Genomic DNA, 13,490 nt, shown 5'->3' with positions numbered 1-13,490 from the left:
TTTTAAACATATGCATGAGTGGCATGAGCCACTCACTGTAGGTGCGAGAAGTGTGCCTGAGGAGCAGCTCTGGGACTGAAAAGTTGGCCCACAATAATTAGCGGATAGCCTTTATGTTTAGTGACTCCGCGTGCAATCAACTTTAATGTCTTTATACTTTTCCCCCCTTTTTTGTTTCCAGCCTTTTGAGTAGAATTCTTCAGGGGGAATCACATTTTCTTCCTGTGTGTTGCTTTCTCATGAACAAAGGTGGCTGGGGGACAGAAGAAAGAGGAGGGGTCACTTTGCCTGCCTGCCCTGTGAGTGTGGGCAAGCCTGATTTTTGTTTGGGGCTGCGAGCTAAGATTTCTTCCAAGGTATGCAAATCGGGAAGTTCTGATTTGTCAACTGCAGGCTGTTTCTTTAGGCACTGATGTATGAAATCCCTTACGAATTCTCCGATGAACACACTGCTAATTGCATCTCCACCTGCTCTCCAGCCTCCTCCCCCCTTCTCCCCCCCCACTCCTGAGGCAGCCTATAAATGTCCGTCTTTTGGAGATGGATGGCGACACATGCAGGATCAGCGATTCATAAAAGCTCGTTCCAGCCCTTGTCTTCAAGGCTCCTGGATTTCCCCCTGACTGCTTTTGTGTAAGTGTAGTAGAAGTGGCGTCAGAATCCACCACCCTTCTTTCTCTTGCTCGAGCTCAGTAGCTCGGCTGGATCGAGGCTCAACAGAAGCATCGGCTCCGAGCTGAATTGTGGTGGTGGTAGGGGTGTGTATCTGTGTGTGTGTGTGTGTATATTGGGGTGTGTGTACACACGTGTGTTTGTGGTAGGGGTTTAGGGTGCTTCTAGCTCTTTTTTTGGTGGGGGGGGACAGGATAACTGGCCAGAGAATCTGCTGTGGACTAGTTTCCCCGAAGATCGAGGCGATGTTCCTGGTACAGTACACAGGTACAGTATGTACTCTTGATTTTGCCAAAATGTTCCCATTCTTCCCCAAAGGGCATCCCTCCTTTCTTTGCTCCAGGTGACCTGGATTGAAGGGTAAATACTAGTTATAACGATCTGGCCACACTTGCTGCAGAAAGCTTGCCTGTCCCTGGCCATGGCATTTGGAACAGATGCCTTGTCTAAAATTCTGGGTTTCTGGTGGCATTTTCCCCCATACCTTAACTGTGCACGCTTCTCTGCTATAGTCTTGTATTGAATTTCTCCCGTCTGATAGCTGCAACTGGTAGTAGTAGGTGGTACCCTGAGAAGTTTGCACAAAAGACTTGATGCTTTGGCATCCAAAGGTGATGCCGAAGCACTTCTAGCTGTTGGATTCGTTTTGTTTCTTCTTCGGTTTTCTAACTCCTTGTGTTTGCTAATTGGTTGTTATAAATGTGGAATACATTTTAGAGCAAATGAACTTGGAACCGGAACAACTCCAGAGCACATCTGTAGCATAGATTTATTTCTCTTTCTTCTTGGAGCATGAGAAGAAAGGTTGTCTTTGGTGTTGTGGTGGGTAGAAGTCTGGGCTTGGGGGCAGAAGACCAAGTTCCTTATTGTGTGGGTGGGGCCTGCCCCCATCTGGGCCTCAGTTTCCCCTATGTGAAATGAAGTGGTTCGGCTAGCTGGTTCCTAAGGTTCCTTTCCAGCTAAATCCAAGGATTCTTATAGTAAGAGCAGAAAGCTATTAGCCCCAAACTTTGTGTTTTGATATATGTGGTGGGTGTCCCCCTATATGGCTCTGGTGTTTTTTCAAGCATCTAGGGACCAGGTGGTCTTCGGAAGTAGTGAACCTGAAGGTTCTTTGGAAGAATGTTTGGCACTTAGAAAGGCTGAAAGGATCTGTGGACTCCCTTTTCCCCCAAGGGAGTCACAGTAAGTTTGGTTTTCCTGATGAAGTTCAGTCCTTATATCCAGATCTTTAGATAATTTTTTATATTCTTTATGCTATAGGACCTGTTTTCCCCCATCCCCTTCCTGTTTTATAGGTCTTAAATATTGCACTCAGCTTTAGAGCTCCCAGATCACTTTCTGTTTGGATGACTGGCTTGATGGGTGATTTCCCTCCTCATTAATCGGACAGCATGCGGGTGATGTGGAGAGGAGTTTGACTGACAATATTTCAAGGTTACTCTTAAGAGCCTACAGTGAACCCCAGCGCCTGGACCAGCAGCTGCTGAGTGGAATTGTGTGCAATTAAAGTGACAGTGGGACTGTGTTGCCTCCAGCACAGTCAATTGGTTTGAATTTACAGCACTGGTCTGGTCGTTGGGCATCAGTGGGCTTGTTCTGCCAAGTATTTGAGAATCATGCTTGCTAGATGTTGGGGGGGGGGATGGCCACATTTTTTTCTCCACACTTAACTCTAGAAAAGCCACCTGTGCTTTTTAATGTGAGAGGCTATTGGGGTTTTTCGGTTCTGATTAAAGTAAGAAGAGAGTATCTCCTTCTTAACCCTCCTCCCTCACCCTCCCCCAAAATAGAGATAAAACCTAAATGAACACATTGTCCAGGACTGCATCTTTATGCTTTTCATGTGGGTGTGTTCTTGGTCTGTGTTCTTAATGGTGAGATTGCAAACGTTGATAGTTTTACTTCTGCAGCTGAAGAGGTGAGAAGCAGTACCATGCAGTAGATAGAGGGCAGGCCCCGGAGTTTGGAAGACTTGTGAATACAGGAGAGGAGTGGTTGTCAGAATGCCACAGTTAGGGAGAGGAGACAGTAGGCACAGGATCTGGGTGCAAATCCTGTCTGTGATACATACTGCCTGTGATCTGGAGGGCTAAGGAAGTTCCCTTCTGGGAGGGTTTTGCTTGTTTTCATGTATAAAATGAGGGGATTAATTAGGTGGTCTCTGAGGTCCCTTCCAGCTCTAAATCTCTGATCCCATAGAAATGAAGAAGGGGCATGCTTTTGGGACCTTTTTAAAAGAAGCCCTTCACCTGTGTTCAGATGTGCCACTGAAACAGACTAGTTACATGACCTTAGGTAAGCCACTTCTGCCTCAGTGCCTCAGGCAGGTCTAAGACTAAGTTGTAGGAAATGCCTTAATTGGCATTGGTAGAAAGGATTTCCACACTGGGAATTCCCTTCATGGACGTAATCACAGGTCTGGGTGAAAAACAGACCAACAATAGAGAGGTAGGAGTTTGGTTCAGTACAAATAACATTAAGCTATAAACCATATTTGGCTTGTAGTGGAATGGGCAGAGGAGCTGGAGGAAGAAGATGTCCTCTGAGTCGGCTTCAGCTGCTTAGCTCACTAGCTGTGGAGCCTTGGGTGAGTCCCTTCCTATTTCTGGGTCTCCTCCTCCTCCTCTATACCATGAGAGGATTGGAATAGGTCCTGCAGGTCCTTTCTCGTTCTAAAATTCTTCCAGTAATGTTAAGCAAGCTAGGTGTGGTTTTTCAATGGAAAACCCTTCATGGTTTTTATCAATTAGAGAACCAGTCTTGAAAAGCCACATAGCTAGCATGTTGCTACCTGCTCGTTTGTTTATTGTTGATTTTTTTCCAGCTTCATAATGGGATCTAGAATTATTGACTTCACCTTAAGCCAGAAATGATGACTCATCATTTTGTCACCTTCATGCAGACGATGGACCCTTGTTTTGGGGTGGGAGCAGTAGCAGCCAACATTTCTGTAGTGCTTCACAGTTTCCACATTGCAGAAATGGCAGAGTTGGGATGAGGACTAGGTACTCTGGGCCAGAACCATTGTGTCATACTGCCTACTAGATCTCATTATGTATCTGCTACACATTAAACGACACTAAAAGAAAACTTGCATTATTTCAGTAGGGTCAGCTTCAAGGATCAGGCTATAAACATATATCCACCTCCTCCCACAGTTTATTCATGGGTCAGATGCATTTTCCTGACTTTCTTTTTGATTATTCGATTGAAAATGAACTAATTCAAAGAAGGAAACCTGTTTTCTGCTTCATAGAAGTGACTTCTGAGTAGTTTCTGATGGTCTCCACTTCCCTTTTCCAGTACCTCACTGGGACATGGAGGTGGCTTTGGAGCCTTGAGGGCTGTGTCAGCAGAACAGTTCCAGCTCTAGCAGGGCCCAACCGAGGCTTCACTCAGGTACCAGTGAAAGACTGTGCCTGCAGTCCAAAAGCCACCTTCGTTAGATTTGCCGTGACTTCTCACCAGAAAGTGATCACCAAGGCACTCTGGGAGGCTGCCTCCTGAGGAGGCCCTGAATAGTTTTGCTCTGCAGTTAGGGAGGGAGAGTGGCATCTGTGCTAAGAAATTCACCCATCCTTGAAGTTTATCAGAGGAAGTTGGAAAGTGAAACCTGGTGCTTCAAGTGTTTGTCACAGATTCACTGGCCTTTAAAGGTCTTTAAAACACATGTATCTTTCCTTACCTCCCATTGGGCACTTTGTTCATATCTCCCCTAAGCCCTTAGCACACTCTGGGTACTCTGTATTTGGGCCTTTTTCTTGCTTTCCCCACTAAACTTAGGACAGGAACCACATTTTGTTCATTGCTGTGTCCTCCTCAGTGGCCTCCTGAATGGTACCCAGTACTCCTTAGAGTGTGAATGACAAATAGAATGGTTTATACAGTTCTGAAATTTATTACAGACTGTTCTCGAGATACATGTAAGATGGCAGGGAGGATGGGGGAACAGAGGCCAATTGATATTGGTTCCCTTTTTGCTATTATCCATTGCAAAAGGCTTTGACGTCATTTTTTCTTCTCTCCTCCTTTTCTCCAGTCTCTGTTAAAGATGGTACCTTTCTCATTTCCAAGGCCATCCTCTCCCTTTGTGATCTCATATCCTCATGGTCTCCTCCAACAGCCTACCCTCACAATCATCCCTTGACTCCCCTCCTCCCCCCATCTTCATTATGACAGTATCTACTGGGTCTTTCCTTTCTGCCTACAAAAAATGCCCTGGTGTTTCCTGTCCATTAAAAAAAAAACTCAACTTCCCTTGACCCTGCCATCTCTTCAAGCTATTGTTTTTTTTTTTTTATCTCACACTCTTTCACAACCAAACTTCTAGAAAAACCTCCACTTCCTCCCCTCTCATTTTTACTTCTCAGTCTGTTGCCATTGGGATTCCCACCTCATCATTCAAACTGCTCTCTCCAAAGTTACCAATTATCTTTTTTCTTAAATAAGTTTTTATTTATGTCTTTTTATTTCGACACCCTTATAGTTTTCCCCAGTATCCTTCTCCCTCTTTAAGAACCATCCCATCTAACAAATTGTCTTTTTTAAAGACAAAAAAGAGAGACAAATCAGATCAGCACAACTGATCAATATGTCGAAAACCAGTGATCTCTCACTGGCCAAACCCAATGTCTTTTCTCAGTCTTCATGCTTCTTGACTTCATTGGGTTTTCATGATACTTCTGGTTTTTCTTCTACCTCTTGGGTTGCTTTTTCTGTTTCCCTCCCTGGATCATCATCTCTATCCTATTCCCTCCCTCACTGTGGCTATAGCCCCAGACTCCGTCCTGGGTCCTGGCTTGTCTACTTCTCTCCTCCCCCCACCCCCATTTGTTCCGATTATCATCTCTATGCAGATGATATCAGATCTCTATTTTCAAATCTTCAGAGGTCTAGTCCGACATATCCACACATCTCCAACTGTATCTTCTGTAGGCAACTCAAAATTCAGATTATCTGCTGCAGAGCTCCTTATCTTTCCCACTAAAACCTCCCCCTTCCCTGTCTTCCCTAGTTCTGTTGAGAGCCCCTCCTTCCTTCCAGTAACCTGGGTTCACATCCTTACAACTATCTTTGACCCTTCCATTCCCCCTTCAATATTCAATCAGGTGCCAAGTCCTGTCAATTCTACCTTTTTGTATCTCTTATATCTGTCTCTCTCTTCCACAGCCATTACCTCAGGTCATACCCTCCTCACCACTCCCCAGGACTGTTGTAGCAGCCTCTTAATTGGTCTCCCTTTCTCAAGTCTCTCTCCTCTCTAATCTATTCTCCACACAGCTGCCAAATTGATATTCCCAAAGCAAAGACAAGTTTAACCATGTCAGTTCCTTGCTCAAAAAGCTCCAGTGGTTCTTTTTTTTGTCTCCAGGAAAATAAAGTGTGAACTCCTCAGTTTTCAAGCCTTTCAGGATCTGGCTCCAACCTTTCTAGTATTATTTCTTTTTACTTCTTTCCCTTTACATATTCTGCATTCCAGCCAAGCTGATGATCTACTTGTTCGGTTTTTCCTTTATTTATTTTCTTTTTAAAATTAGATCTTACTGGGTTTGGGTTTTGGTGTTGTTCTTTTTTTGCAAATGAAGACCCACCTCTTTCCCTCTCTCTTTCTGCCTCCCACTCTCATACAGAAAGCAAAAAAATCCAATCCCTTGTTGCAACCACATATAGTCCAGCAAAACAAATTCCCATATTGGCCATGTCAAAAAAATATGCCTCAAGTCTGCATTCTGAATCCATCACCTTTCTGGTGGTGAGTAGCTGATTTCATTATGAGTCCTCTGGGATTGTGGGTGATTATTGTGTTGATCAGAGTTAGACTTTCAAAGTTGACTGGTTTGGTTTTTTTTACAATTATTGTTTGTTGTTATCTTATAAATTGTTTTCCTGGTTCTGACCTATTCACTCTGCATCAGTTCATGCAAGTCTTCCCAGATTGCTCTGCTTCATCATTTCTTATAGCAGGATAGTATTTCATCACATTCACATGTCATAACTTGTTGAACCGTTCTACAGTTGAAGGGTACCCAGTCAAGTTTCCAATTCTTTGCTACTGCAAACAGAACTGCCAAAATGTATATTTGGCCATATGGATCCTTTTCCTCTTTCTTTGATCTCTTTGGAGTGTAGACCTAGTAGCAGTTTTGCCGGGTCAAAGGATATGCATAGTTTAATTGCTTTGGGGGCATCATTGCTACCCTCTGATTCTAGCTCATAACATTCCATTTTCCTTCCCCATACCTTTATGCACAGGTCATCCTCATTCCTGGAATGTTCCCTCTGCTTACCTCTGCCTCTTAGAGAGTACCACCCCACCAACTACTTTGTTTTTACTTTGTATATATTTTGTATTTGTGTATCTCTCTATATACATGTTCTTTCCCTCAGTAGGATGTAAGCTCCTCAAAGGTAGGATCTTTTTGGTTTTTGTTTCTGTATTTCCACTAGCCTAGCAAACAGTGGACATTTCATAAATGCTTATTGAATGAATGAATGAGTGGAAAATGTCAGCAGATTATATTTTAGATGGTAAATTTTCTCCCCAGTTAGAGGCTGTAGAACAAACATGCATAAAATCTCTGAGTTGGAAAAGACCTCAAAGGACATCTGTTCTAATACTGTTTAAATAGGAATCCCTTTTGCAATGTCTCTGAACTAGTGATGATGCAGTCTCCGCTTGGAGATGTCCAGGCAAAGGCTGGGTGGTCATTTGTATGTTGTTAAGGAGATTCTGGTTTAGCTATAGAATCATAGGATTATGGATTTTGAGTGTGAGAGGACCTTAAAGGCCATCTAATCCAACCCCCCCACCCCCCGGTTTTATAGATGAGGAAATTGAGGCACTTGCTCAGGGTAATAAGTGTTTGATGCAGGGTTTTTGGATGCATATCTTCCCAATTCCCAAGTTCACTGTTTCATGCTGCCTCTCATAGTCCCATCAGTTGGACTAGATGGATACTGAGGTCTCTTCCATGTGTCATTCTAAGTTAAGGGGAACCTCTTACCTCTCAAGGCAGCCCAGTCTACTGTAGAAAGTTTTCCCTTTATATGCAGCCAAAATCTGCCTTTCTGCAAATCCTTCCATCCCATTGCTCCTGCTACTGCCCTCTGGGGCCACCCAGAAAAAGAGTAATCCTTGGTCATGTGACAGCTGTTTCCTTCTGCCCTGAGGCAGGGCAGACACATACTGGTAATTAGACAAATCTTCTTTCCCTCTGGGGCTGAACTGTACCCACCTGGGGCAGAGAAGGGGAGATCTGAGGTAGAAGGAGAGACAAATGCAAACCAAAAAGCGTGGTGGGGTGAATTACAGGATATCCACTGAAAGGGCAGAGAGACAAGTGGGAATAGAATTTACCAGGTGAGGTTGCCATGGTCAAGGAGGAGAGACCTCTGACCCAACAAAGTCATTCCACAAAAGTTTTGTTTGGTCCTGTAAGACAAAGATGCTTGCCTTCCTTAGACCTGCCTGAGGGACTCCATCAGGCTTCTCCTGACTCAACCATTTCCATCATGACCTCAATAACAAGTCATGATTTCAAATTCTTTAAGACAGCAGTAGTTTGTTTCTTCCCTCCTTCTTTTCTCCCACCCCAAAAGTCTTGGTCACCTTCCTCTAGGCCCACTCCAGTTTGGCGATGTCTTTCCTAAGATGTGGCTCCAGAACTAAATATAGTATTCCAAGTATGGTCTAATTTAACAAGGCAACTCAGCAAGCATTTATGAAGAGTCTACTTCAGGGGTGGAGAACCTGCAGCCTCAAGGCCCCATGTGGCCCTCTAGGTCCTCAAGTGCGGCCCTTTAACCGAATCCAAACTTCACAGAACAAATCCTCTTAGTAAAAGGATTTGGTGTGTAACACTTGGACTCAGTCAAAAGACCGTACCTGAGGAACTACACTGTAGGTTCCCTACATCTGGTCTACTTTGTGCAAGGCATTAGGTGGTTATTGGTGGTCCTTTGTTCACAAAGAACACCATAACATCAAGAAGCTGATGCCATGACTTGTAAGGGAATTGGGGTGAGGTGCTGGGGAGGCAGAGGAAAAACAACAAAGTGGCCCCTGACCTCAAGGCCCTTACATTCTACAACAAAGAATACACAGATTAGTAAATTCAAAGGATATGCCAAGTAGTTCAAAATAAGTTCAATAGGGAGGGAGTGCTAATAACTAGGGAGATTAAATTTGGTCTCTTATAGAAGGTGGCCCCTGAGTTGTCTTGAAGGAATCTAGGGATTTCAAGAGATGAGGGTGAGGAATGAGAGCATTTTAGGGGAGGGGAGGGCGACTGAGGCAGGAGATGGAAGATGAGTTCTAAGAACAGTTGGAAGGTCAGTTTGATGTGACTAGAGAGTGGGAAGGGGAGTTATATGATGGAAAATTGGCAAGGAAGGTAGGTACCAGTCTATGGAGGGCCTTAAATGCCAGACTGAGAAGTTTGCGTCTTATACTAAAAATACTAGGGAGCCATTGAGGATTTTTGAAGTAGAGAGGACACATGGTCAGATTGTGTTTTCCAAATATTAATTTGGCAGTTGTGCAAAGGATGGATTGGACAGGGGAGAGACTGGAGGTAGGGCAGTGTAACTATCCCTTCTTTCATTCTAGACATTATGGCTCTTAGTGTGGTTAAAGAACACATGTAGGTTGGTTTGGTGCTGGTTGTTATTATTGCTGATATTGTTTTTGGCTGCCATGTCACACTGTCATCTCCTTGTCCTTGCAGGCCTAAAACCCCTAGGGCTTTTTCATATGAACATCTATGAATTAGCAGTGCCTCTCCAATCCTGCACTTGTCTAATTGGGTTTTTATTTTACCCAAGTATAGGACTTGCCCTTTATTCCTACTCAATTTTGTCTTGTTTGATTCAGCCCATAACTCCAGCTGGCCCAAATCTTTTGAGATTCTGACTCTGTCATCTAGCATGTTCAAGGTCCCATCTAGCCTAATGTCATCTGAAAAATTTCCTAGGCGTGTTATCTCTGCCTGCAGTCAAAGACACTCCTTTTTCTGGAAATAAGTGGTCCCTAGTACAGGTACTTCAAAAAGTCCAATAAGGTCTTTTGAAAAGCTTTTTTAAAATGAATGTGTGTGTGTGAGATTAGTATCAGAAAGCGTGCCACTCAGGAAAATCATTGTTCGTCCTATAGAGTCTGAGTCCTAGAGGAGAGAACCCTAGTGAATTTCTAGTTGCTCTTAGTTTAAAGATGTATTCTTCCCTACCATATGCCTTTCAGCACATTTAAGAGAAATGCAGCTTCTTGGAAGTAATAGGAGGAAATGTTCAAGAAGAAGAACCTAGATAAAGGTTGGGAAAATATGTTGTTAGCTATATCTGCTTGGAAAACGTGTGCATCAGGTGTTAGCCAGGTAGACCTCATGAGTTATCTGCACTCTAGTTTCCTTAGTAGCCCTCAAAGGTCAGGTGAATTTTCACCAGAATATCTACTCATCCTTGACAAGACTATAAGACTATCAGGAGGGCACTAGGCCAGATTTTCCTGTATTTTTGTCCTGAAATTGAATTTGTCATTGAGATATAAGGAATTCACCATGGCACTCAGAGTACCACAGGCTTTAAGAGTTGGAAGGGACCTCAGATGTTATTTTACACACAGCTTCATCTTTCACACAGCTGCCAAACTGATATTTCTAAAACACAGGTCTGGTTGTATCGACCTCTTCTCAATAACTCTTTGATGGCTCCCTGTTACCTGCAAGGAAAAAAGAAGCCCATCAGTATTCTAAACCTAACATTGAAGGCCCTCCACAGTCTAGCTCCTCCCTACTTTTCTCATTTTTCTTCCTTTTTCTTCCCTTCCTATGCTTTCTTTGCCCTAGTCAAGCCTGCCAGCTACTGCCTCTGTCCCCATCCACAAGTGATCCTCCTTGTTTGGAATTATTTCTTTCTTCCCTTCCACCTCTTGATCTCTAGTTCCTTTAAGACCTGGCTTAGGTACTGGCCTCCCCATCCCTTTAAATTCCCTTTAAACTCTTTTGTACACTTGCACATGTTGTTTACATGTGTATGTCTATCTGCCCAGTCTAATGTAAGCTCCTTGAGAACAAGGTTAAGGTTTTTGTTTCTATCTTCCCAGAGTCAAGCAAAGGACCTGGCACATAATAGATGCTTATTAAATGTTTGTTAACTCTAGTCCAACCTCTTTATTTTACAGAAAATAAAACTGAGGCCCACAAGAGAAGTGGTTTTTTCCATATAGCTATTGGGTCACTTAACTCTGAGTAGCAGAGTTAGGATTCAAACTCAGGTCATCTGTCTCCAAACCCAAAGCACTTTCTGCTGTATCGTGCTGCTCTGCATGCTTTGAGAAGAGTAGATTGGTGTTTCCAGGGTGGGTGAAAAACATTTTTTTTTTAAAATATCATTCATGAAACTCGTTTAGAACCATGTAGGGTCTCAGAATGGGGAGTGGCCAAACAGGGGGAGGTCTTAGCTATGATCACGTCCAATCTCCTCATTGGACAGTTGGAGAAGCTGGGGCTCTTTGGGGGAGAGATTTTCCCCAAGTCTCCCAACTAGTCGGTGGAGAGCCAGAACTGGAACCTAGAATCTCCTGCTTCCTGGGATGGTATTCTTTCCTCAGTCTGACACTGTAATATGGTTCATTTAAATTTGAAATACAGTAAAATCTCAAAATGATCATGGAACAAGGATTATAAATTTTAATTATTCAGTATTTGAAACAATATATTCATGTAACCTTTTAAGAAAAGTTTTATAAATAGGTTACAAAAGGCCATGGATTATAATAAGGATCCAATCATGTAAAAAAAAAAAACCTGTCTCCCAAAGAGAGAGGTCCCTAGGGATTATTTAGAAAGATCAAATAAAAATTTTCCTCTGAAAAAATTTTCCTCTGAGAGCCAATGCACGATCAAGGTCAAAGGCCCCATTTAGAGTCACAGGATGCTAAGTTTCAGTTCTTAGACTCTGGAATTTGTTACCTTTCAAGCGATAAAAGATATGGCACCTTTTTTTTGCCTTATTGTCTCTGCAAGGCTGCAGATTTTGAGTAGAATCCTATAAAGTGTTAGAAGGCAAATGGATAGAAGATTGTGAGGAGGTTGAATGGGTCTCAGTCAAGAATGAAATTCAATGAGTTTGGGGGAAGTGTGTGAAAGAAATGAGAATTTTGCAAAGAATCTTACAGAAAGAATTGTTGTACAGTCAAAGCCCAGCTATCCAGAGACCAAACTTCTGGGACTGGAAATTGGGAGCTAAAACGTTCTTGGAGTCCAAAGATGCAATCCCAAGGTCCTAAAGCAAGTACATACATCCAGGAAGAAGACTTGTAGGGGTGCATGTACACTCCAAGTAGTTAGTTTGGCGAAGAGAACAAAAGGAGCAGTGGCTGGATGAGAAAAACTGAGAAACTTGGAAGGAGCAACAGGGAATAGAGAGAAAGAAGCAAAAAGCAAAGGGTAGAGAAGAGGAAGAAGGAAAAAGATGGTGGCGATAAATCAGTAGCAGTGACTAGAAGGAGCCATGGGAATATCCAGGAACAGACACATTGACTGTGGGAATAAAAACCTGCAGTGGAGATTTTTTAAATGACAGTGTGTGTATATGTGTGTGTGTGTGTGTGTGTGCCTACCTACTATGGCAGGGGTAGCATAAACAACTACATGTAGCTCAAGTTCTGTATCGTACTCAGAATGAGGGACATCTCTATTGATATAGGGAAAAAAGCTCTTGACTTGGAATCGGGAGACTTGAATTCAAATTCAGCTTCTGCCATTTATTTGATCTGTGACCTGACACAAATCACGTAACCTTTTATTTTAGAGCCTTTGGTGCTAGGATAGGTACAAAGCTTAAATAAGATTGCATAGTGAGACATGACACAAATGGACTTGAAATGTTTATGGCCTTTTTTGCTGTATTGGGGGGCAAAGGGGAGAGCAAAGGACTAGGACTTCAGAGTGAGCACAGTGAGAAAACAGATGTGGCAAAAAGCAGGGCTACTCTTGTTTTCTTAATTTTTTTTAAAAGGAGGATGACCTTTTGTCTGGAAAGGAGAGAACAAAACTCATAGGGAATTGAAACTGATGTTAAATGATAACAGGTTCTTAATCTGGATTCCATGGACTTAAAAAAACCATTTTGATAACTATATTTCAGTCTAATTTGTTTCCTTTGTGATCCCATATATTTTTACAATGTATTTAAAAACCTTATTCTGAGGAGTCTGATGACTTCACCAAGCTGCCAGAAGGGTTCAAATGAACCAAAGGTTAAGAGGCCCTAACTCTATCCTCGGGTATTTAAAGAAGTGTCACACGTGATTGTTGAGGCAGTCAATGATGTCTTCGAGAACCTGGAGAATAGGAGAGGTGCTGTTGCTGTTCATCCAGGACTGACAATGACATCAAGGTGACATCTTGGCTTTTGCATGAATTGGATTTAAGTGAGGCAGTTTTGCAAGGTGGACAACCTCACTGTCTCTTCCTGGCTGGAGAAAGGAAAAAAATGGAACCTGCCAGCCACTGAACTTTCCTTTGATTCCTGGAAAAATCCTTGAATGCATTACTAAGGGTGTGGTTTGAGAGCCCGTAGAGAAACTGGGATCACAGAGAACCAGCCTGGCTTCTTTCAGAATAGGTCATGCCAGACTAACTTCATTTCCTTTTTTGACAGGGCTATTAGACATCTCTGGTAGACCAGAGGACTGCTATAGACATATTGTATGTACCTAGCTCTCAACTGAGCATATATCCACATTGCTCATGCTCTTTGTGGGCAAGATGGAGCTATTTGGGCTAGATAATAGAATCGTTTGTTGGATTTGGACT

The 13,490-nt window shown here is 42.9% G+C and overlaps 1 protein-coding gene across 5 annotated transcripts in view; it reads left to right on the top strand.

The window, feature by feature from the left end:
- Positions 1-13,490, top strand: part of ENOX2 (ecto-NOX disulfide-thiol exchanger 2) — a 291,168-nt gene that overhangs the window by 33,155 nt on the left and 244,523 nt on the right. The window contains exon 1 of one of the 5 annotated variants that reach the window (XM_069074068.1): positions 516-633. The exons of 3 other annotated variants lie outside the window; for them this stretch is intronic. Coding sequence is in view for 1 of the 2 variants with exons in the window: in XM_069074067.1 (XP_068930168.1) it covers positions 918-939 (22 nt within the window). In the remaining variant the exon portion in view is untranslated. Of the gene's footprint in view, positions 1-515; positions 940-13,490 lie in introns of those variants that run through there. One more of the 5 variants, XM_069074067.1, reaches the window with a different exon arrangement.

The sequence above is a fragment of the Petaurus breviceps genome, unplaced genomic scaffold, assembly GCF_028583685.1.
Source record: "Petaurus breviceps papuanus isolate PSGF00001 unplaced genomic scaffold, PetGlider_PUasm1.0 90881, whole genome shotgun sequence".
In the NCBI taxonomy this organism is placed as follows: domain Eukaryota; kingdom Metazoa; phylum Chordata; class Mammalia; order Diprotodontia; family Petauridae; genus Petaurus; species Petaurus breviceps.
Note: the sequence above shows the minus strand (reverse complement) of the source record. Positions and strands in the feature narration are given on the sequence as shown.